General features: G+C 45.9%; 1 protein-coding gene across 9 annotated transcripts in view; it reads right to left on the reverse strand.

Annotated features, from left to right (window-relative positions):
* Positions 1-25,168, reverse strand: part of OS9 (OS9 endoplasmic reticulum lectin) — a 241,551-nt gene that overhangs the window by 76,912 nt on the left and 139,471 nt on the right. For all 9 annotated transcript variants that reach the window (XM_085654566.1, XM_085654565.1, XM_085654562.1 and 6 more), the window contains exon 10: positions 10,284-10,372. In XM_085654566.1, coding sequence (XP_085510692.1) covers positions 10,284-10,372 — 89 coding nt within the window. The remainder of the gene's footprint in view (positions 1-10,283; positions 10,373-25,168) is intronic.

Raw genomic sequence — 25,168 nt, forward strand, 5'->3', positions numbered from 1 at the left:
AGCAACCCCACTCTCATTTTCCTACTCCCTGCTGACGAGAGGCAACTACCTCGAAACACGTGTCCAGGGATGGCACACGCCACGCATACTTGCACGCACTCTTAAGCATAGGTGTATCCGCCGACGCTGACCTTCAGGGACCATTTTCATTGGGGGAACACGACTGGTAGGTGTAGCAGTGTGCGACCAATCTGATGTAACTTTATATTCAGGCTCCCTTGAGCCGGTGGAGTCGACGGACTCATGGTTACGCACCTGCGTGCTAAGAGAGGTACTAGACCTGATTATGTTTTTAGCAGCTTACACAGCAACCCCACTCTCATTTTCCTAGTCCCTGCTGACGAGAGGCAACTACCTCGAAACACGTGTCCAGGGATGGCACACGCCACGCATACTTGCACGCACTCTTGAGCATAGGTGTATCCGCCGACGCTGACCTTCAGGGACCATTTTCATTGGGGGAACACGACTGGTAGGTGTAGCAGTGTGCGACCAATCTGATGTAACTTTATATTCAGGCTCCCTTGAGCCGGTGGAGTCGACGGACTCCTGGTTACGCACCTGCGCGCTAAGAGAGGTACTAGACCTGATTATGTTTTTAGCAGCTTACACAGCAACCCCACTCTCATTTTCCTACTCCCTGCTGACGAGAGGCAACTACCTCGAAACACGTGTCCAGGGATGGCACACGCCACGCATACTTGCACGCACTCTTGAGCATAGGTGTATCCGCCGACGCTGACCTTCAGGGACCATTTTCATTGGGGGAACACGACTGGTAGGTGTAGCAGTGTGCGACCAATCTGATGTAACTTTATATTCAGGCTCCCTTGAGCCGGTGGAGTCGACGGACTCATGGTTACGCACCTGCGCGCTAAGAGAGGTACTAGACCGGATTATGTTTTTAGCAGCTTACACAGCAACCCCACTCTCATTTTCCTACTCCCTGCTGACGAGAGGCAACTACCTCGAAACACGTGTCTAGGGATGGCACACGCCACGCATACTTGCACGCACTCTTGAGCATAGGTGTATGCGCCGACGCTGACCTTCAGGGACCATTTTCATTGGGGGAACACGACTGGTAGGTGTAGCAGTGTGCGACCAATCTGATGTAACCTCTTCTACATTGTGCTAGCAACACTTGAAGTAAACTTTAGAGTTCTCCCAATGGATTAACATAACATTCCATAAAAGGGATTCCATCTCGATGAGACAAGATTGTTTTGAGAAAAAGGTGGCCTGGGAAAGATACATAGAGGACACTACAGAAACCAAGGCAGTTGTCTCAAAGCATTTATTTCGAGTGACACTACTTTTTCATACAGTAGGGTTCTGCCATACGGTGCCCTTACTGAGGTGCTGCAAATACCAAACAAAGTTGAAAACCAGTGAAGTTGGATGATTTAGAGGGACCTGAAATTCCCCTGTAGAACATTTTTGTCCTTGCTGTGATAAGCAGCTTTTCCAATGTTTCCAAAGGGCCATTTCAGATTCTTCTCAACCAATAAAAAGAATGTTTTGTACTGCAGCATTTACACCTAACTTTTACTGCCAATCTCAGTCTTCATAACAGTTCAGGCAAAATCCGTTTGAGTGGAGAATATCTGTCAAAATGCATATTCAATACTTTATTCCACACTTTGGGTCTGACTCAAGCAATCCTGTGCCAAGAATGACTGCCTAGGCGACCACGCAGTAAGGTAGAGCCAGGTTTGAATCTTGTCTACCTGCTTCTAATTAGACTGCCCTCCTCTACAAGAGTTTTAGTGCTATATTTTTTAGCCTCTTGGAAGAAGTCTAAGAGACAGCAATATTGTCTCATATTTACCACAGCACAAGGAAATTGCTTAATTTCTATTCCTTAGTGCCTAAGAATAATGCTACTGCTTTTCAACTTCCTGATGAATTCAAAAGTGTGGCAGAGAACCAGTGTGCTGCCTCACAGCAACTTCAGAGTGATGAAAGATTGTATTCTCCTTACAAGAGTGTCACAAAACAGAAACAGGTGTGTACTACTTGTGCTTTGTGGTGCACATAACAGTCTGTTTCTTGACCAGTATGTACCTTACCAAAACAAGCGTTTGGTCAGGGACTGACCATTCCTTACTTAGTTTTAGAGGGCAAGCAAAGAATGCAGGAGGGTATACGTTCTGCCCAGATGGCTGTCCCAAAGTTTATTAAATCATAACTACAGTATAAGGCAATAATACAATGACGAAGGTTGCCAAAGTGTAAATAAACCATTTCTTTGATCAAGGTCCTAATTTTCTCGGCCATATCAAACTTGTCAATAGCTCGTACAATAAAGAGGAAGTGACATGATGGCAGTGCTCCAAGCATCATTCACTAGCTGGCAAAAAATAAAAATAAGAGAAATTTGGACATGCTTTCCATACATGCTGCTAGTAACTGATACGATGGCAACAATAGTGATCATGGTGACCGGTCAGACATAAATTACCAATCTATACAAAGCAATGGTTCACTATAGCGGGAGAAGACAAAAAAGAATGGGAGCTATGGGAAATAGATTGCTCCATACCCCTAACAGATGCACACTGGAATATGGCATGCAAACAGGTAAAAAAAAATACTCAACAAATGTAAGGTTTAAATTGATTCAATTTCACTACCTCCACAAAGTTACTTACCTTCAGTGAAGCTCTTTCTGGTAAAGACTCCCTAGCGGCAGATTCCTCATCTTTTTAAATATTCCACAGGCATCAGAGTGGATCCGAAAACTTTTCCATAGAACCTCTCCTCGCGGACACCATTCTACTCAGGAAATAATGTACAGGGCCAAATAGGCACCACTCAAATGTGCAGATATCAGTTGCTGTCACGACTGTCGTGCTCCCAGACGCAAAGCTCCTGTTATGTGCCCAGGCTTGACCCATGTAGCAAAGCTGCTTATTTCTTACATTGTCCTATTTTTTCACAATAACATTTCTGGGGTGACCTTTTGCACATATTTGCGTGCACAACAATGTTAGATGAGGTTGTATGAAACTACTGTGTTTCACATCTAGCTTCACACAACATTATGACGATGCCTCGAACACCATGTACAAGGCCCTACTACGTACTATGCACAAATGTTGTTTCTACTTTCATTCATGGGGTGACAGGGCTATCTACACATCCATAATATCACTAATCTATATGCACATCTCAAGGCTGCTTTCTATTATAAATAAAGAGCATCCCATAAGATTAGTAGAGGAGACATCTTCAGCTGACACTGAGGGTCCAAGCAGCGGTTTGACATCACTATGAGGGTGTCCAGTTTGTGGCCAAGAAGGGGTCCTACATTCTCGCCCGCCACATTAATGGGGTTGGATCATCCCTTGAGGGGATTCTTTGCTTCACACACTCTAGGTACACTCAGAGTAGGGTTTGCATAGTAGGAGTACGCCTGATTACTGCCTTGTTTATATGCATGCATATATACGCTGTTTCAGCACCATGGTAGAACTGTATCTACTATTTACGCTTTTGGTGCTCGTAATCATCTTCATCTTCTTCTTTCTATTGAGTATCGCAGCGCATGTATTCCATACCAGAATAACGTTGGTTCAATAAATATATTGAAAACGTCCCACTGTGTATTCTGTATATTTCTCGGAGCACAAGAACGCATGAGTAACTGAGTGAAAGGTTCTGATCTGTTTCCACGATCTTAGAGGGGTCAGGGTTGTCATGTTCAGTGGTTGCCAGAAACTATTTGCTCCCTGGTAAGGTTAGGGGGGCTTATGGTGGCAATGTGAGCAAGCTGGTCTCTAGGCCAACATATCCTGCAAGGGTGCCCAGAATCAGTGAGCACTTCACCCAAAGTCTATGCTGTCCAACAAACATGCAGGTCCTACGGATTATTGAGAACTACAAGACACCCCAAACACAAATTGGCAGACAGTATGCAGATCCAAAACTTGGGATCTTATTAGTCAAATCATCTTATTAAAGATAGAGTCCAAACAAAGACCGGGGAGGAAGGGAGGGTTCGCTAGATAGAGTCTCACCAGAGAGAGCATTACCGAAGGTAAGTAACTTGTTCTTCTGAAAGGGAATTCTAGCCGCAGATTATTCACGTTTTGAATAAATACTGTAACAGCCTCCAACGGCAGGAGGGCTGTGGATGAACTCAAACCAGAAATTCATGCAAGACCAAGAAGGTAAGTGATCTTCTCGACAGAATTGTTTTTCCAGACAATAGTGCTTCATGAATGTATGGAGGGATGTCCATGTAGCTGCCTGGCAGAAGTCTAGGACAAGGACTCTGCATGCTAACACAGTAGTAGTATCTGTGGCCTTGGTGGATTGGGCACGCAGCCCTTCTGGAGGTTGCTTTTTTGCTAGTGCAAAGCAGATTTTAATGCAGAGCATGATCTAGTAGTAATGGTACGCTTCTGCACAGCATTGACTTTTTTCGCTCCGGTGAACGCCACAAACAGTTGATCGTCCACACGGTGGCCCTTGGTGCAATCGATCTAGAAGCGGAGCTCCCTCTCGAGGTTCAAGCGATGGAGCCGCTCTTCCTTAGAGGGGTGAGGTGGAATACAGAACGTGGGCAGGGTAATGGGAACAGCGTCATAACTTTTGGGGGAAAGGATGCACTAGTACGCAGAACCAGCTTGTCGGGGAAGGTGCTGATGTAAAGTGGATGAACACACAGAGCCTGAAGCTCACTCACACACTGTGCTGAGGCGAGGGTAAGAAGAAACAGTTTTGATGGCGAGGAACCATAAGGGACAACTGTTAAGTGGCTTAAATGGAGTACACAGTAGATAAGTAAGGACAAGTTTGAGGTCACATTGGGGCATCACAAAATAGTAAGTGGGAAACACGTGCTGCATTCCTTTAAAAAAATGCATCACAACAGGTGATTTAGATAAAGAGGGCTGATCAGGCAACCATAAGAAGGCTGACGGGGTCTCGCCTGGCAAGGCCTAGAGCAAGGCCTTGTCAGGCGAGAGACAGAACAAATAATAAGACATCGGACAGCTTGGCCTGTAGAGGGTCAACCTGGCGAGTGCCTCAACAAACCAAAAATGTATTTCAACAACAGGCATATCCAGTTTGACGTGAGATATCTGGTTGCCACAATGACATCAACCACCTCAGGAGAAAGGTCAAAGGTGTTCAGCTGTCACCACTCAATCACCACACAAAAAGGTTAAGGTTGCGAATGCCAGGATGGAGAACCAGACTGTTTTGCTACGACAGCAGATCCTCACGGAGAGGCAGCCTGATCGGAGGACAGATGCTCAAACTCAGGAGTGCTGGATACCATACTCTCTCCGTGCCCATTCAAGAGCCACTAGGATGACTTGGGCCTGGTCTGTCCTGATCTGTTTGAGTACTCAGAGCTGTAGTGGTATCAGCGGAAAGGCATATTGGATTCCCGAGTTCCACCCGCGGCGGAACACGTCCCAGAGAGAGAGAAGCATTGGAAAGGCCAACGCACGAAATTGCGGAAATTGCGCACTCTCAGCAGTGGCGAATGGATCCACCCAAGGTTCTTCCAATTCTCAAAAAAGACCTTGCCACACCTGCAGATGTAGCTGCCATTTGTGTCCGCTAGGTGCCAATGGCTGAGCTTGTCCGCCCTGGCATTCAATTATTCTGCTAGGTAGTTCACCAGGAAAATTCCTTGGTGTTACAGCCATTTCCAGAGGCGCTGGGGCTCTTGCCACAAGCCCAACCTGTTTGTGCTGCACTGTATGGCGGGAGTGTTGTATGTGAGTACCTGTACAGCCCTCCCCTTAATGAATGGCAGGAAAACTTTCAGTGCTCAGCGGATGGCCCTCCGCTCCAGAAGGTTGATGTGGAGCCGGAACTCCGCTAGATACCAGAGGCCTTTGATCTCCACCTCTCATAGATGGTCAACCCAACCCAGAAGCGATACATTAGCCACCATTGCCAGCTCTGGGTGGGGAAGGGAGAAACCTCCGCCACTAACAAATCGAGGTCCAGTAGCCACCACTGCAGATCTTTCACGGCTTCCTCTGAAATGTGGACGTGGTTGGAAGTCTCTTTGATGCTTGGCCCACTGGGATTTCAAATCCCACTCCAAAGTCGGCATCCTAGTGTGTTCGATCAGTAGGATGCCGGAGGCCATCAGTCCCAAAAGCTTCAGAGTCGACTTCACTTAATCCTGACCAAGGCTGAAAGATCGGGATCATAGCCTGAATGTCCTGGACTCTCTGCCCGGGATTAAGGCACAAAACCGAACTGCACCGAGAATGGATTCAATGAAAGCGTCTGAGAAGGAGTCAGGTGTGAACTTGGTATGTTTACAGTGAACCCCAAAGATGATAGGAGGTTCGCCGTAATCTGGAGGCGGTAGACAACTGCCTGGGGCAAGCCCACCATCAATAGCCAGTCGTCGATAAAGGGAAAAGATTGGTACACCACCTCCGAGGGTGTACTGCCACCACAGCCATCAATGTCATGAACACCCAAGGGGTGGTGGTCGGTCCAGAGGGGAGAAGAGCGAACTGTAAATGCTCCTCTTCCATCAAAAACAGCACGCAGCGCTAATAGGAAGGCAGGACAGGCACGTGGAAATAGGCATCCTACAGGTCCAATGCCATCCTCCAGTGTCCAGGGTGGATAAGACCTGGGCTAGGGTGAGCATCTTTAATTTTTCCTTTTGAAGGAAGCAATTGAAAAGATGCAAATCTAAAATGGGCCGAAGGCTTCCATCCTTCTTGGGCATCAAAAAGTAGAGGGAATAGCAACCACGTCCTAGTTCTGGCACCGGCACCCTCTCTATTGCCACTTTAGCCAAAAAGGCTAATATTTCCTGTCACAAATTGGAGAGATGGTCCTCAGCAGTCATTGGGTAGATGGCAGAATGCGGGTGGGAATGAAAGAAAGGACAAGGCTTACCACTTATGGAAAATTTGAAGGACCATCCTGTCAATGTGATCACTTGCCAACCTAGATAGAATAGGAGGATTCTGCCTGCCTCCGGGTGGCTGTGATGCTGTGAGGGTACACTAAAGAGGATTGGCTGGGGGTGAGGACAGGGCGGCACTATGACCTTGCCTGCGGGGTCACGGCCTTCACCACAAAATTGCTGGGTTCCCTGCTGTGGGGGGCGGGGGGAGGGGGGGGGGGGGATAGGCTGCAGTAGGGAATGACTCTACCAAAGCCACAAAAGAAACTGTGGAATTGCTGCTGGTGGGGTGGAAAGGCAGAGAGCGAGCAGTAGCCCTACTGTCCTCGAAGCGCTCAAGGGCAGTGTCAGCCTTTTCCCCGAACGAGTGAGTACCATCGAAGAGATTGTGTTGTCCAAGCCACAACAAATCGTGAACTTGGCCGCATCACGACTGTCCAGAATTGTCTGTGAGGGGACAGGGCAAAGGTCTTCTGGAACGCCAGGAAGGACTTGTGCCACCGAGTCCCAAAGGATGTGGGTGTAGCAGCCTAGCAGAAACAAGGCATTAATTGATTGGCGGGCCAAGCTGGCTGACGAGAAAAACCTCTTTCCAAAAGTCTCCACTCTTTTTGATTCCTCATCGGGGGGAGTGGTTCGGAAATTGTGCAACTTTGCAATTTTGCAACACTAGGACTCTACAGAGAGGTGTGCTGGGACAAATAGGCAGAGTCACCTGGAGGAGGACGGTGGTGCCTGGCAATTGGACCGGTAGAAGGCTTAGCCCAAACCCTAGGAGGGCATCTGTCAAGGACTCATTGAATGATAGAAAAGGCTCAAAAACAGTCTGGCCAGGCTACAAGACTTCAGTCGGTAATCTGTCTTCACCTCTATGATGGATAGGTAAAGCACTTCTTCCGCCCTACACATAACCAGGCATCTGAGGCCGATTCTTTCACGGCTGGTCCTGGAGGGGAGAAAAGGGCTGTTTCTGGGGAGGTATGCAGCCTATTAGTGTCTTGCAAGTCCTCATGCCAAATGAGTGGAGAGAATGTTGTCTGCCTGGAGGTAAAGCCAACATAGACATCTTGGTCGGATTCGGTTGTGACTTTGGTTGAAGTTGGACCGGCATAGAAAAAGACGATCGGAGCCACCAATTCAGGCAGTGAAGTAGGCATCATTGTCGACGTACCCAGGCCTGTTGTTGTGGAGGGTGCTGGGACAGCAATGTTACTGGAGCTGAGGGTAGATGCGACTCTGAGATCCTACTGGTGCAGAGAGCGAACCTGCCCGGCGGTAATCCAGGAAGAAGGCCCCTTGGCTCCATGGGGCCTGATGGCATGCCAGAGGGAGTCGGGAGAGATCTGGGAAGACTGAGTACAGCTGCATAGAATTCTATGATCTGGCATGGTGTAGCTGAAGGCCCCAGAAATTCGGGGTGAGCCGGAAAAAGCTGCAAAATGGAATCCGAAGTTGGCCAACTTCGGGAGCGGAAACAGGAGTGTATGTACAGCCCACACTCCGCAGCCCATTCACTTTGTCAGAGACGTGGGAATGGTAAGAAGAAGCAGAACTCTGCTTTAAATTCTTATGTTTCTTGTGCTTAACTGAAGATTAAGAATGCGACGAATACTGGCCTCTAGAGCGGCTTCATGGCTCCAGGTACAGGATTGAGCCTAGCACTTGAAGCAGGACTTCGAACGGTCCCAACGGTACGTCTTTTTGCGCTTGCTGTCGTAAATTTTGCCCCATGTTCCCCGATTACCTTAGGGTTCTCGACATGCAGTCTCCCCAGGTCTTTGAGTCATGGCTTGAACCCAGACACCACAGGCACACCAAATGGGGAATCTGTCACAGACACCTGTATGCAGTAGTCCCTACACAGGCTTAAAACCGGTCATTTTAGGAAATGACGTTGCTTGCACCCTGACAAAATTTGTAGCACCTATATAGGTCTTGCACATCATTTCCAGAGTGGAACGGCTTCAGTGCGAAGCAGCAAGGTGCCACCTTGCAGAATGCACAGGTTCTATGGAAACGTTTCCGGATCCAGTTTGATGCCTGGGGAATATTCAAAATGTGAGCAATCTGCGGCTAGAAGTCTCTATAAGAAACATACATTACACCCCCCAAAAAATGGCAAGAATAGACCAGACATGATCCTCTAAACGTAATAGATGTGGTGAACCTGAAGCCAAATTCCTACACATAGTACAGGAGTGTCTCACCATGTCAAAATTCTGGGACATAGTACTGTAAAGAACGCGTAAAATGACAGGAATCAGAACTGAAAAGACCATTAAACAACAGCTCTTGGGCATGCATCATCCCCCTGCCCCCTAATGCTGAAAAGTCCAATTATGGGGTGGTAGGCCTCACTGTGCCTAGTATCCATGAAACAACCCATTGCTATACATTGGGTTAAGCCATTTGAGCCAAGATATGAGCAGTAGAGAAGAGATCTGGGGGAATTTGAAAACTAACAGACGATTTAAGACACCAGACCTCCCTAAACAGCGGAAAAGGCACTAGATGATAGAAGGTAAACAATACAACAAGGGGAGGGGATAGAGAATATACACCACTACACATACGGAGAGAGAATAAAATGGACGGTCCAGAAAAACTCTGACTGCTTAAAGATGTAGATGTACTTGACAATTGTTTTCAGACAGCTTAGAAGGGACATGACGTAAAGAAAACGGGATAATTTCTGGAGGAAAATAATGAAAACACAAGTTGTTGTGGGGAATGGCTCTATGTAAAACAGAAAAATCAAATGGCTTATGCTTTTTCTGTTGAAAGACCAACTGTAAGTTTGTATAGGTTATGTTTATTTGCTACATATATTCAATAATTTCATTATTTTTTTTAAATACACCGACAACAGTGTCAAGCTTTTTATAGTTCCTTTGCTTCACAAGACTGAAAAAGTGGAAAGACTGAAATTTGAAGCTGGTGGTATTCTAATATTAATTAAACAAAACAACCTGTGTTCTAACATAGTAAACTGATTGCAAAGCGGACTATCATTCTGTGACTTCTTAGGGGAGTAAAAGTATTAAATAATTTAGGCTGCATGGAAGGGAAAGTTCTGCGCGTCGTTAAAGAGTTTTTTGAGAGGGTTATGCACTTAGGGCATCTATGCAATGCCCAATGCTATGGATATTGTTGAAACATATTCCATGATGTGCAAAATCATAATCTGATTTGTGTTTTAGAAATCTTCTTACAGCATCTGCCTCGGACTGGTTTTAATTCTGTCCAGTAATGGTGAGATGTTATTTTCAGACTTTTACAAGGCCAAATGCATGAAATGAACCCATAAGTGAATCAACAAATCTGAAATTCAGCTGTATTGTTCATTCTTCACATTACCTCAGCTAATTCACAAACCCACCTTTTTCACACTTTGCTTCAGCCCGTCGATGAACTTAACAAGGTCTTCGGAATTTCGAATAACTTTATATTGAAACTTTTTCCCCATACCTGGAAGATAACAGAAAAATTGCATGTTAGCAACAAGCACACTTCTCTATATTGTCAAAAACAGTATATACATATAGAATACAACTTTCTGTGGCCGCAACTCCTGTCTTGGGCTAAGGGGGATGAGTGGAAACGCATATACTGCTTTAATAAGGTTTCTCTTTACGCATTACTCTAATTTTTACAAGAAACGTAGACCACAATCTATGCTTTTTTGAGGGGTGTCTGAAATTCATGTGAATACAAATTTAAATCAGGTATTCATGTTAAATTGTGTATTCTAATAAAATCAGGATTGTCATCTTCCACTCCTCAAAAATGCTTTGCAAAATTCCAAAGAACCCGATGCAACACCAAAGTCGTGGCTCCTGATAGCATACAATGGTATCATTATGTTAATTTTATTTAACTTTTTTTTTTTTAGTTACAGTGGCTAAAATCAAATAATGTTTCCCCCAATTCAACAAAAGTACTGTAGATGTTCCACGTGATGTTAACATGCATGCAAAATGAGATCCCAACTGCATAAGCCATTTTAAAAAAGGTTTCAAATCTCTTCAAACACACACGTCACCCAACGACTGCGCAGAGATATAATATGTTTGAGAAAGTCTTCTAAAAACTGCTGATATATGCATGCCATCCTACGACAAGCCTATAAACCATCTCTGATATAAGTCATCTTAAAATAGGATTACACACAACCTTGTTAATGAACATCATCTTACAATGGAGCTAAAGTTTGGCTTCAACATACAAGTCATTTTCGCAAGAGTCAATGGACTATTTGCGATATGCGCAAATAATCTTTAAAAGGTACACAGAATTTATTCATCATCCATGCAAACTTGAAATGGGTCTGTGCCTCAGCATTTAAAGATCTATGCTGGATGCTCGTGGAACAGAAAATATATTTCAAACTATTATAGTCTGTGTATAGAGCCTTCGAGTGAAGTTTATTTTAATATAGACTTCTGCACGCAATCCAAGATCAGGCACTGACAAACTGTTGGTCTAAGATAGACAGGCATACAAATGATTAAACGACTATTGCAAAAAAAAAATCATTAAAGTACACAATAAAAATAGGGCTTACATATTTAAAAGGCATATGAAAGGGTACAGATACACAAACATTAATCACAAGATGACGGGCCAAAGACACATTAAAGAACGACAAAGCTGAATTTGAAAAACACAAAGTTTTCCAATATGTTAGAGATGATTTCAAAAAGCTCCCCACAGCTTTACACACAATTGGAGAAGTTAGCACTGTTAAGAAGAACAAAGATGGTTTACATTTAGAAAAAAACACCCATGCCTTAAAGCCCAGGGTTAAAAAATTGCATATTAAAGTGTATGCAAAATGTGCACAAAAACGGGAAAGTGCAAAAGTGTTTGAGGGGACGATTTGTCACATGGACATACTAAAATCGCTGCAGGATCATATTGGACTAAAGAAAAACATAAAAGGCTTCAAATGGATCCTGAATTAAATCTGGTAAGCAGAGATCTTTCCCAAAGATTAATAAGATTAAAGTACGGCTCCCGGCCAGAGGTTGTTTGGATTATTGTATGCTCCCATATAAACTGCTTCTTCAGCTCCTCCCCCTCTCTAGATAGCACAGCAGGAGCTATACACGTCTCCTTGGCCCATGCTTTGTACTCTCGTGATATCCCTGGCAGGTTAGTAAGCCACTCTGGCCTTCCGAGCAAGATGGCTAATTTTTGTATGTACTGTAGCTAAGTTATCGAAAACCCATTGTCACAGGCAAAGCAGTTTCCGATGACGGGAGTGATTCAGTGATGCGGTGGGATTACACCATCCAGACAGCCATAAGAGTAAGGGAGCTAATTTAATTATGTCCACCACATAACCCATACCTAATTCTTCATACAGGAAAAAAACAGGCTATTGGGTGGAAGCCTAAAGAGTTTCCTGCAAAAATGATTTTCTTCTACATGCAGATTCTGGATGTATCGATATCCTCCGCCCTGAAGATCAAAACTGGAACACCTTTGCAAGTATAGATTTTAGAGGAGGTAAAATTGGTCTCTTCCTGATCATCTGGGTAAAACTAAATAGGGCACATTCAGCTTGGTTATACACATGCACATTGCAGAAAGACACTGTGCCCATGAATTGGAGGAGTTGATTAAATAGCACTAACCTTATTGATAGTTTTACCACAGACCACATAGTAAGTTTTTCTAAAATTAGTTTCCAAATCTAAATTAGCCATGAATACCACAAAAGAGTTGATCAATGCTTTAAGACCGTTTGATGTTCTAGACATTAACACAGCCTCATTGGCATACATCAAAGCAGGGACGAATTTAGATTTCCCCATCGGCAGTTCCTTAGAGTGTGTAATTAAAAACGCACTAAGCTCATAAATATACCAGAAAGATACTACTGGGGCAAGAACACAACCCTGACGTATGCCACTCTCAAATGCAAATGAGACGGAAACATTTTATAAATAGCTCTGCAATGCTGGATACTCGCCTGGTTGTTAGGTTTATTATTTGAAGCTGTTCGCTGGCATGTATTGGCCTCACTTCAGTCTTTATCGAACCAGCTGAGATGATCAGGATTATGATTTTTCACAGGGGCGAGCAGGGCTTTCTTGAAAATAAAGCCAATGCCCATAAAACATAAATAATTGAGTGGTCTTATTGGATGTCATATGGTAAACATTTATTTACTAAAAAGGAACTGTGTCCCTGATAATGTTGCTAAAAATCTGCGCCAAATCTACTGTCTTCCAATGTAGCCTGAGCCCCTTGTGTCTTAGTGTTCAGCTGGTAGGGCCAATCTTGTAATTCATTGTGGAACTGATTGGTTGATTCAAGGTTATTACATTTGGATTATGATAACTTAATCCACTGTGTCCCCAGAATGTACACAAGATGAGACTGTACTGGTTAGAAATATATAATCAATAGTAAACCCTTTGGTCCGACCCAATATAGGTGGAATTGAGTTGGTAATCTGTTCAAAAAGTTTATATAGATTCCATAAACTGTAATTAGTCCAGTACCTGTTTAGTTTAAGACCCCTGCTATCAGATGGTGAGTAGAATAATGTCTTAAGAACCTCTACAGAAGAAAAAATAGTTATTCTAGAGCCAATTTTTGCATTGCTATCCATCTGATAAGTAAGTTAAAACAATTCAAACAGTCTTGAGTCCTTTAAGTACCCCAACAACATTGAAAAGGACATCAACACTGTACTGCTTGTTGTGGAAATACACATCATTGTAAACGTTTAAAAGAAAAAAGTTAACATTTCTAGGCCCAATGATCCAAAAAACTTGCCCTCCTGGGCAAGTGTTAAAATAAAAAGCAAACTATCAGAAAAAGAAGCAGAAAGAGAGTAGATGCACTCTATGTGGAAGTGAAACTATTGTGGCATTACACTCCAGAGACAACTTGAAAGACAAGTTACCTACATTTGGTAACGGCTTATCTGGTAGAGACATGATCTAGCCACAGATTCCTTACCTTTGAATTTCTCAAGCGTCAGACTGGATCCAGTAGATTCTTTCCCCAGCAATACCCCTGTGTGCCAATAGGTGTTGTCGGTCGGCTCCACGTGACGTCATCAGCATCACCTATCAAGGCACCACATTGGCACACAGACGTCAGTTACTTTTCACAACTTTCCAGAAGCGCGGAGCCATGAAATTGCACTGACACTGGTGTGTTTAATCAACTATTGCCCTGAAAGGTATCAGCCCTGACCTTGGAAACCTGTCCGCAGTGTAGGGAGGACGGGTGGGTCGGTAAGGAAACTTCAGCTCGATCATGTCTCTACCAGATAAGGCATTACCATCTGATAGAGACATCTACCCCAGGTTCCTCAATTTGAATAGATACCGAAGCAATACCAACCCCGGAGGATGGACTGCAGACAAGTTAAGACCAGAAAGTCCTGAAAGACAGAATGGCCAAAGAAGACTTCCTGTGGACTGAACCGCTGAGGCAGTCATGCTTGGTAAACGTGTGCAGGGATGCCCAAGTTGCTGCCTGACAAATGTTAAGGACTAGAACTCCACATTGCAATGTCTTGGTAGAAGCCTTAGCTCTGGTGGAGTGAACTCTTAAGCCTTCAGAAGGGTGTTTCTTTGCCAGAGAGTACAACATTTTGATGCAGAGGATAACCCATCGTGAGATAGTCCTCTTCTGCACCGCATGATCTTTCTTTGTCCCACTGTAACCAACAAACAGTTAGTCGTCATTCACTCAGAATACTTTAGTGCGGTCAAGGTAGAACAACAACGCACTTTTTGGATCCAGATGGTAGAGTCGCTCCTCTTCCTTAGAGGGATGTGACGGAGCATAGAAAGTGCGCAAGGTGAAAGACTGTCCACACGGAATAGTGTAACCACTTTCGGAAGGAAAGAGGCCCTAGTGTGTAGCACCAACTTGTCAGGGGATATTTTCAAGTTAGGAGGCTTGGATGACAAAGCCTGCCATTCGCTCACCCTGGCAGATGTGATTGCCACTAAAAAGGCTGTTTTGATGGTAAGCAGCCAGAGGGGGCAATTGTGCAGAGGTTCAATGGAGCACACACTAGGAAGATGAGAACCAAATTAAGGTCCACTGAGGCATAATATAATGGGAAGGTAGGAACATATGTATAAGTCCTTGAGGAACTGCTTTACAATGGGAAATTTTAATAATGTGGGCTGATCTGGCAGGACTGAAAGGTACCCTTTCAGAGTGCCCAGAGCACAGCCCTGCTGGTCAAGTGTTACAATAAAAAGCAAACTATCAGAAAGGGAAGCAGATAAAGGATAGATAGACTTTGCCTTTGCTGTACAATGTATTTCAAATTTGTTCAATCGGCAGGGGTGGACCGTCTTGGAGGGACGCCTGGCTGCCAAAATAACATTACAGACTTCAGGAGGAAGGTCGAATGCTATGATCTGGTGCCGCTCAGTATCAAAGAAAGAAGGCATAGAGTTGACCGTTTTGGGTGAAAACCTTCTCCTGCTGCTGCGACAGAAGATCCTCCCGAACGGGTAGCCTGATTGGATGATTGGTGCTCAGTTGGAGAAGCTCGGGATATCAGACTCTCCATCATGCCTAGTCCGGAGCAACAAGAATGACTTGGCCTCGGTCGCTCCTAATCTTCTTGAGAACTCTGGGCAGGAGTGGTATGGGTGGAAAGGCGCACAGGAGGCTTGAGCTCTACTCAAGACGAAAAGAGTCTCAGAGCGAGAGCTGCCTTGGAAACTCCAGGGCACAAAACTGCTGACATTGCGTGTTCTCGGCGGAGGTGAACAGATCTAACCAAGGCTCTACCCACTGGTGGAAGACACCTTGTGCACCTCTGTATGGAGACACTCTTTGTGATCTGCTAGGCATCAATGGCTGAGTTAGCCTTCCCTGGCATTCAGCAAACCTGCCAGGTATTGAACCATCAAGGATATACCCTGCTGTTGCAGTCAAGTTCAGAGACGCAGGGCCTCTTGACAAAGGGTCACAACCCCACCTCATCCTATTTGTTTAAGTACCAGATGGAAGCAGTGTTGTCCGTGAACACTTGCACTAGCTTCTCCTTGGTGAAAGGAAGAAAGGCTTCTGATCTGCACCTCTCCCAGATGGCCGCCCCAATCTAGAAGTGATGCATCGGTCACCACTGTCCGATCGGATGGGGAAGGGTGAGAGGTCTGCTGATAACCCAATTGCGGTTTGTCAACCACCACAGTAATTCCTGTGCAGTTCCCAAGATCAGGGCCATATCCACGATTCCCCAGATGCTGCGCCCACTGAAACTTCAGAATCCCACTGCAGAGCCCGCATATGCCATCTGGCATGAGTCACTAACAGGATGCAGGAGGCCATGAGGCCAAGCAGCCACGGAGCCATTTTCACCAAAATGCAGGATAGAGGCTGAAACATTGTTTTTATAGGCTGAATATTCTGGACACACCGCTCTGGAGGATAAGCCATATACTGCACGGTGTCCAGAACAGCTCAGATGAAATGGAGTATCTGAGAGGGAGTCAGGTGTGACTTTGGTACATTGATAGTGAACCCCAGTAAAAGCAGGAGGTCCGCCGTAATCTGGACGTGGGGCGAGCATACCTTCAACAGCCAGTTGTTGAGACAGGGGAAGACTGACACCCCTAATCTGAGCAGAAGAGCTTTGACTACTACCTTCATCTTGGTGAACACCTGTGGGGGGTTGTAAGGCCAAAGGCAACACTGTGAACTGAAAATGCTTCACACCTACCGTAAACCGCAGGTAGCGCCGATGAACATGCAGGACGGGAATCGTGAAATAGGCGTCCTGCAAGTTCAACATTATCATCCTGGGTCCAGGGCATGCGAGACCTGAGCAAATGTGAGCATCTTGAACTTTTACTTTTTTGAGTCGCACCCTCGGCTACGCAGAGGTTGCTGAACATCCATGGTCTTGTGGCTGGGATAGGGCTGATTGGTTGAAAGCCCCTTCTGTAGCCATAAAAGGCATACTGTGGAATTGTTGCCACTGAGTGGCCCAAGGACTTGGCCCTTGCCTTTGAGTCCTTAAAGAACCAGAGCCACGTCTGCCTTGTATTCGAAGAGACAAGTGCCATCAAAGGGCATGTCCATGAGAGAGGCCTGGACATCCCCTGAAAAGCCAGAAGTTCTCAACTAGACGTAGCTTCGAACAGCCACAGTTGATGAAATCACTCTGTCCAGCGAGCTGGTCGTGTCGAGACCACAACGGATGGCGAACTTTGCTGCATCTCTCCCGTCTGACACTGCTTGGGAGAGGATGGACCTGTGGCTGCACTTGCGCAACCGTTTTCCACAGCGAGTGGGAATAATGGCCCACTAGGCACGCGGTGTTCACCGACCACAATGCAAGGCTGGTGGAAGAATTGTTTTTTACCCCAATTATCCAGGCTTCTTAGATTCCCTGTCCGGATGAGCGGAAGGGAACGCACCATGGGAGGTAGAGGATTTGACCGCCAAGCACTCTGGGGTAGGGTGGGTTGTGAGGAAACTTGGGTCGCCCGGAGCAAGGCAATGGCAATGGTCAATTGTTCTATTCACAGGAGCCACTGTGTTGGTCTTGGACCAAGTTTCCAGTAGGAGATCTGTAAGGTCCTCATTAAAAGGCAACAAGGGTTTCGAAGAAGAGACACTAGTCTGGACGATCTCCCTAAAGATATTAGTCTTGACTGCCACAGAAGGGAGCTGAAGGTCCAGGACCGTCGCACCACCATAGCAATTGAGGCTTCCTCTTCCATAGCCATGGCAGAGGAAAAAACCACTGCAGAATCTGGAGAGGTGTCCAGTCCACTGGCTTCATCCAGTTTCTCATACCAGTCCATTTCTTGATAAGGCTAGGCTTCTAAGGGGTCCAGCGATCCTCACAATCTTCTCACACTCCTAGCCCCTCAGAATAGGGCTCAGGAAACGACCTAGGACCTGGAGGTCCTATAGGCGCTGGCATTGGTGTCCGTCAGCGCAGCCCTGGCTCTGGGACGTTGAGAATCAGAATGGGGCTGGAGCTGCCGAGGGGAACCAGCGGCACCATCAGCATGGAGGCCAGTGCGGAGGAAAGTCGTAATGGCTCGACTGGTGCTGGACCACATCCATAGGGAGCGCAGCTGCAGGCAGAGAACCTGATGAAGCCCCCTGTGGCCCAAAGGTACGTTGGGAGGATCAGGCCACCCAAAAATGAGACACATGGCTTCATAGAACTCTCGAAGATGGGTGGGGGGGGGGCGCTTTGGCTCCCAGAAAATCGAGGAGCCGACCCAGATGCAGGTTCTGAAGAACGAGGCCTAGAACATCGAGCCTCCTGCGTTGCGTCGGCTGACGGATAGGGAGAAGTCGAAATACGCTTCGACGACTTGCGCCTCTTACCCGAGTGTCCCGATGATTTAAAGTTGGACAACGAGAACTTGGGACCCCTGGAGAGGAGCACAGACCTTCCTCTCAAATGGGACCATGAACGAGACCTCCTAGAAGTTACGCAATGCGGAACGACTACCGGGCCGCAAGTTGCTTTAGGGACCACTCCATCAACGCCTTCGGAGCAATAGCCAACAGTCGGGGCACGACTTTGGATCGTGGTCATGCTCCAGGCACCACAGGCAAACCACGTGCAGGGCTGTCACTGACATGGTGTGGTGACAGGCGCTGTACGGTTTAAAACCAAAAGTCTTCAGAGACATGATGGAAAAAACCTACACACCAAAGACGGGTCAATAGAAGTAAAAAAATTAAATGCCTGTCAAAAAGTGACAAAGGGTAGCTCTTTTACGGATCAGCTCGACTGGCGTGGAAAGAAAAGAACTGACATCATTCCTCCGAGGTGGTGCCTGTTATAGGTGACACGGATGTCACTACGGCGCAGACGCTGCTGCCGAAGTCTTGCGGAGCCGACCAACACCACCTACCAGAACACATTGGTATTGCTCAAAGAAAGATTTCCGGATCTGACGCCTGAAAAATTCAAAGGTAAGGAATCTGCAGCTAGATGTCTCTATCAGTCAGACTGGGGTTATCAAACCCTCCTAGCTCTTCCTGAAGGAGATGGAATGGCAGGCAAACAATAACTAACATACCCATCTCAAGTAATATGTTCCTGTAGCCAGGTTTCCTGCAGTAAAATGATGTCATACTTATTGATATATGTAAGCCAATCCTTGTCCCTCTTTTTTTATGCTAAACAGGCTGTATTCCAGCAGATCAAATGCACTGCAGATGGCTCAGTGACATTGGGTAGTTGCTTAGACCCTTTATTGATAGTTTTACTACCTTGGGCTAAGTTTACACAGTTAGAGGTCTAAGCATGTGGTGTTGAACCTGGTGTATAACTCAACTGGTTCACCTCCCACGTTGGTCTAAACCAGCTATGTGTGTAAAAAGACAAAAAAATACAACAAACTGTTACTGCCCCTGGGCTCTAGAGGACATAAAATTCCTCCATACTCCATAAGATACCACTCAATTTTTAATCCTAAAAAAACAACAACTTGAAGACACCTACTCAAGGATGAGTTTGACAGACACAACATCACTTCATCCTTTCAAGAAGGGACCAGATCAGCTACAGAATCCAATGAAGCAGAGTTTCTACCCAAATCTCCAATTTAACAGACACGTATGGAATGATTCAAGCAGCACAATGTTTTAAGTGGGATGCAAAAGGTAGAGAAGCTCTAAAAGGGGTGTGTCCTAAGACGTAGATCCATGTAGCCTCCACAGGAGCCAGGCATAGCCAGCTAAGGACGCCGCCTAATACAAGAGTAAAATGATTTTGTGCTTGACAAATTCAACAAGTTATTTGACCTTTTACACAACAGAATTATCCTGGGCAATAGGCAATAAACACTTGACTAGGTACATTTTAAATAAAGAAGAGATAATATTGGTTATTTTGTTAGATTGAAACAGTAGCTTATGTGCTGGGACACCAATGGAAAGGAACAATATCCACTGTGTTGCAAAGGGGAATTCTGGTGGCAATGCCTGAGAGGGAGACATTAACAATATTTTTCCTCATACAGGAAAGGAACATAAAGACGTCCCCACTAAGCAATGGATCAACATAATTCTTTTTTGCTTTGAGAGGGCTCAGCACTGGTCTACATATAGCGCTGATGCAGTATCCATACTAACCAGATTCAAGTACTCTACAAGTTCAGATACTTGTACATTACAAAGATTTTTTTAACTACAAATAAATGAATTAATAGCTCAAGCAAAGAGGTTTTCCAAGACTAGGGTCACAAACTAATTCTTCTACAGCAAGAGGCCATGTTAAGATGAATTTACAAAGCATTCCTGATCTCAGAAAAGTTCTATAAAGTATGTAGGAAGGTAGGATCCTTCTGCATGGTTACCCCCACTTTTTGCTTTGTGCTAAGCTGTATTCTGACTTGTCTGACTGAGATCCTGGTAATCAGGACCCCGGTCTATCTGCTTTCTCCCTAAACTGTTGTGTTTAGTACTTCGGTACCTACCAGATTGAATACTGGGGTACCCTCATAAGTCCCTAGTATATGGTAGTAAGGTACCCAGGGCATAGGTACCCCAGAGGTATCCCATGGGCTGAAGCATGTATTATGCCACTCATGAGAGACCATTCAAAATAGAACTACAGGCCGGCCATTGCAGCCTGTGTAAGTTGGTGCTTGCAGCACTTACTAAAGAGGTCACTGCACTTAAACTCTATAAGTCACCCCTATAGCAGGCCTTTGCATTTCTGTAGGCAGGGTGCTTGGTTCTAAGTGTGAGGGTGCCCCTGCATGAGCAGGACACCCCTGCAGCCTACGGAGTCCATTTTCCCGGGTTGTCAGTGATGCACCCATATACTATATAGAGGGGCACCGCGTAATTACGCGATGAACATCTCGAAAACGGCTGCAACTTATCCCACCATGGTTGGTATCAAACATGTTGGAATCATACCCCACAGCGTAAACGGTGTGGGAGGTATGATGCCAAGCACTGGAAGAGCCCTCCATTAAGCTCTCAGTGTTCCCGGTGCCAACCTTCTAGACCCGGACAGCACAAAAATGGTTGCTGCCGACCACAGACACATTACATTTCTGCCCTACTCCTGCTGAGCCAAAATTGAGCAGAGGAAGGTGGAACAATAGGCATCCTGTCACAGGGAGGTGTAACCACCTCCCAGACAGGATTTAGTGTATTGGGATCGGGTGGGTGCGCTTGCCAGCGTCAGAAAGTGGCATGAGGGGAACGCTTGTGTTGCCATGCATAGTCCAGTTCAAACCAGTTCTGGGAGCCGTTGGCTCCCGCTCTGGCACGAACCTGGACAAAGGACATGGGCTCCCCTGATTGCTCGGGCCTGCCCTGACTCCCCTGCTGTTGGTGAGTCCACTGGACCTTGCTGGTCCTGACGTTGCTCCTTCTTTGATTCCTGTGTGGCTTGCCTTTGCCAAGGCTTGCTGGTGCTCCCGCCGGACACCGTCCCCTCAGCACTCAACATCCTTTGTAGAACAGCTCGTGCACGGCTCCTGGTCCTTCTCAGCATCACCTGGTCCTCACAGCTGCAGAGTAAAGGTCCTCGTCATCCATCCTGCAACACCCGACATCGGAGGGCATTAGTCTTCCAAGTCTCCTGGTCACCCCTGCGTGACAAACTATGTCCCCTTTGCTTGCAGGTACCTCTCATCAAGAATCCATCCTTGGATTCCATAGGACATTTCTTCCTACCTCCAAAGCAACACTTAGTCCTCCATTGGGTTCGATGGGGGTTTCCGACACCACTTCACGCGTATGCACCCGGCTTCCCTGGTGTAGGCAACGTGGGTGCTAGGGTATCCTCAGGTGGGGTGGCTCTCCAACTTTCTGTCTTCCACAGGGTTTCTTCACGGTCCACTGGGAAGGGTCCTTAACCTTTAAAAATCCACCAGCGACTTGCACATAGAGTTGTACAGAGCACGCGGTCGTGTTTCCACACTGCACACTGTCTCCGTGGGGTCCCTATCTACTCACCTTGGGTGGGTCCTTGGGGTCCCAGCACTTCTACGTCCTCTCGACCCTGTCTTGATCCAAGTCGTGTTTCTTATAGCACTTTCTTAGTATATGGTTTGGTCCCACCTTGGGGTCCACTGTGTATTTCGTGCTATTTACTGAGTTTCTTTGCTAAAGTATTGTGAACATTGTGTTTAGCTGCGTGTTGGAGATATTAGAACATACTAGAGAGTATTATATAATAAATAAGGAAAATGCTACTTACCAGTATGCATCTGTTCTTGGCAGGTAGAGCTGCAGATCACACACTGTGCATAGATCGCCATCTGGTGTTGGGCCCGGATGTTTGCACTTTGTTGTTGTCCTGGAAAGTCTTTGGAAGTCACGAGATAGGTGGCTCCACCTTTGGACAATAGTGTGCATGGGCATCGACTCCATCCTCAGATTGTTTTTTCGCCAAGAAGGGAATTTATGGAGTTTTGTAAGAAACAGTAATAGATGTCCATGTATGTTGTATCTAAATAAGATAATACTGGAAGAGATAAAGGTAGCCGGGGAGGTGGGTGGGCGTGTGTGGATCTGCAGCTCTACATGCCAAGAACAGATGCATACTGGTAAGTAGCATTTTCCGTTCGAGGCATATGAGCTGCAGATCACACACTGTGCATAGATTTCATAGCAGTACTCCTCCTTAGCGGCGACCACCAGTATCTGTTGCAGTAGTTTGAAATAGTGTTTTGAGTACCGCTTGGCACACACTAACTTGTTGTTTTGCCTGCACATCTACACAATAGTGTTTTGTAAATGTGTGCTGTGTAGACCATGTAGCTGCTTTGCAAATGTAATCTGGGGGTATGTTCCCTAAAAATGCCATTGATGCCCCTATCTTTCGGGTAGAGTGGGCTTTAGGGGGAATAGATTGTGTACGTTTTGCTTTGTGATAGCAAATTTGTATACATTTGACAATCCACCTTGCAAAGCTAGATTTTGATATGGGATTGCCTTTATGTGGTGGTGAGAAGGATACAAAAAGTTGTTTTGTTTTGCAAAAGGGTTTTGTTCTGTCTATATAGTAAAGGAGTGCTCTTTTTACGTCCAGTGTATGAAGAGCTCTTTCTGCTACTGTTTGTGGTTGCGAGAAGAACACTGGCAACTCAACAGATTGGTTCAGATGGAAGGGAGAAATAACTTTAGGAAGGAATTTGGGATTTGTTCTGAGAACCACTTTGTTATAATGGAGTTGTAAAAATGGTTCTTGAATAGTTAGTGCCTGTAGCTCACTGACTCTTCTAAGAGTTGTAATGGCCACAAGGAAAGCAACTTTCCATGTGAGAAATTGTAGCTCCCATTTATGCAGAGGTTCGAATGGAGGACCCATTAATCTTGTGAGGAAGATATTTAGATTCCACACTGGGGAAGGAGGTACCCTTCTTTTGAGGCCTTCCATGAATGCCTTAATGGCAAGTACCCTGAATAGTGACAGGTGCTGTCTATTTTGTAGGTAAGCTGCAATGGCAGAGAGATGTAATCTAATTGATGTGTATGCTAGATTACATCTGTGAAGGTGCAGTAGATAATATATGATGTGCTGAGTGGAGGCATCTAGAGGATTGATGTTGTTATTGTTACAGTATATGACTAATCTTTTCCACTTGGCTGCATAGCAGGCTCTAGTGGTGGGGCGCCTAGCTTTCTTGATAACGTTCATGCAATCAGGTGGAAGATTGACATAACCAAACTCTAGGACTTCAGGAGCCAGATCACTAGGTTGAGCTGTGCTGGATCTGGGTGTCTGATCTCTCCATGGTTCTGTGTTAAGAGCTGTGGGGAGAGGCGTAGTTTTTGGTGCGGGACTGATAGTTCCAGCAATGTTGTGTACCAAGGTTGTCTGGCCCACGTTGGAGAAACTAGGATCAGTGTCAGCGACTGTTGTTGCAGCTTGCGCACCACTAATGGAATGAGTGGGAGAGGTGGAAAAGCGTACGCAAATCTGCCTGATCAATTCATCCATATTGCATTGCCTTTGGACAATGGGTGTGGATATCTGGCGGTGAAGCTTGGGCATTTTGTGTTGTTATGTGTGGCGAAGAGATCTATCTCTGGCTGCCCCCACATTTAGAAGAACGGTTGGAGAACCTTTGGATGAAGTTCCCATTCGTGAATCTGTTGCGTCTGTCGACACAACAGATCTGCCATGTGATTTTTAATTCCTCGGAGATGTTGGGCTAACAGGAACATGTTCTGAGGAATGTCCCATCTCCATATGCTCTGTGCTAATTGAGAGAGCTAGAGAGAGTGTGTCCCCCCCCCTGTTTTTTGTAAATAGTACATTGCTGTCATATTACCTGTGCCGACTAAGACAGCTTTGCCTATTATGTGTTTCTGGAATGATTTTAGTGCTAGAAAAATTGCTAGCAACTCCAAATGGTTGATGTGGAGTAGCTTTTGCTGAGGTATACATGTGCCCTGTATGGTGTGATGAAGTAGATGAGCTCCCCAGCCGGTGAACGATGAGTCTACTGTTAGCACAATCTGTGGAACCGGCTCTATGAACGGTAGCCCTTTGGAAAGGTTTTGGGTATTCCACCATTGCACAGAGCGATGTGTGTGGCCGTCCACCAACACCAGATCTATCAGCTGAACTTGAGCTTGGTTCCACTGACGTGCTAAGCATTCTTCTAAAGGGCGCATCTGGAGTCTTGCATGAGGTACTATAAATATACAAGAGGCCAACATCCCTATTAGTTGCATGAACACTCGAGCTGGAAGTGAGTGTTGCGGTTGGAATCTTGCTATAAGAGCTTGCATGCTTGCTATCCTGGCTGGACTGGGATATGCAAGGCTTTTTAAGGTGTCTATTGTGGCACCCAGATATTGTTGGATGTGGGATGGTTGTGTCGAAAAGATGATCGGTAACGACAGCGAACTGGAACGCGATGAACACATCCAAGGCCGATGGCGGAAAAAAACAATCTGAGGATGGAGTCGATGCCCATGCACACTCCTGTCCAAAGGAGGAGCCACCTATCTCGTGACATCCAAAGACTTTCCAGGACAACAACAAAGTGCAAACATCCGGGCCCAACACCAGATGGCGATCTATGCACAGTGTGTGATCTGCAGCGCATATGCCTCAAACATATTTTTATAAATACTTGGTGTGATTCTTTTTGCGGGAGGCAAACAGCGCTTTTCAGTGCGTGCGGTGCAGGCGTGCTGCCAAGCTCCACCTCCTCTCCTCACACGGTGCTGGGACACACCGAGTCCTAAACAGCAGGTATTTTCCAAAAGGTGTCCTGCGCCATGGGAGGCAAACAGCGCTTTTCAGCGTGCGCTGGT

This window comes from Triturus cristatus, chromosome 4_1, assembly GCF_964204655.1.
Source record: "Triturus cristatus chromosome 4_1, aTriCri1.1, whole genome shotgun sequence".
NCBI classification, from domain to species: domain Eukaryota; kingdom Metazoa; phylum Chordata; class Amphibia; order Caudata; family Salamandridae; genus Triturus; species Triturus cristatus.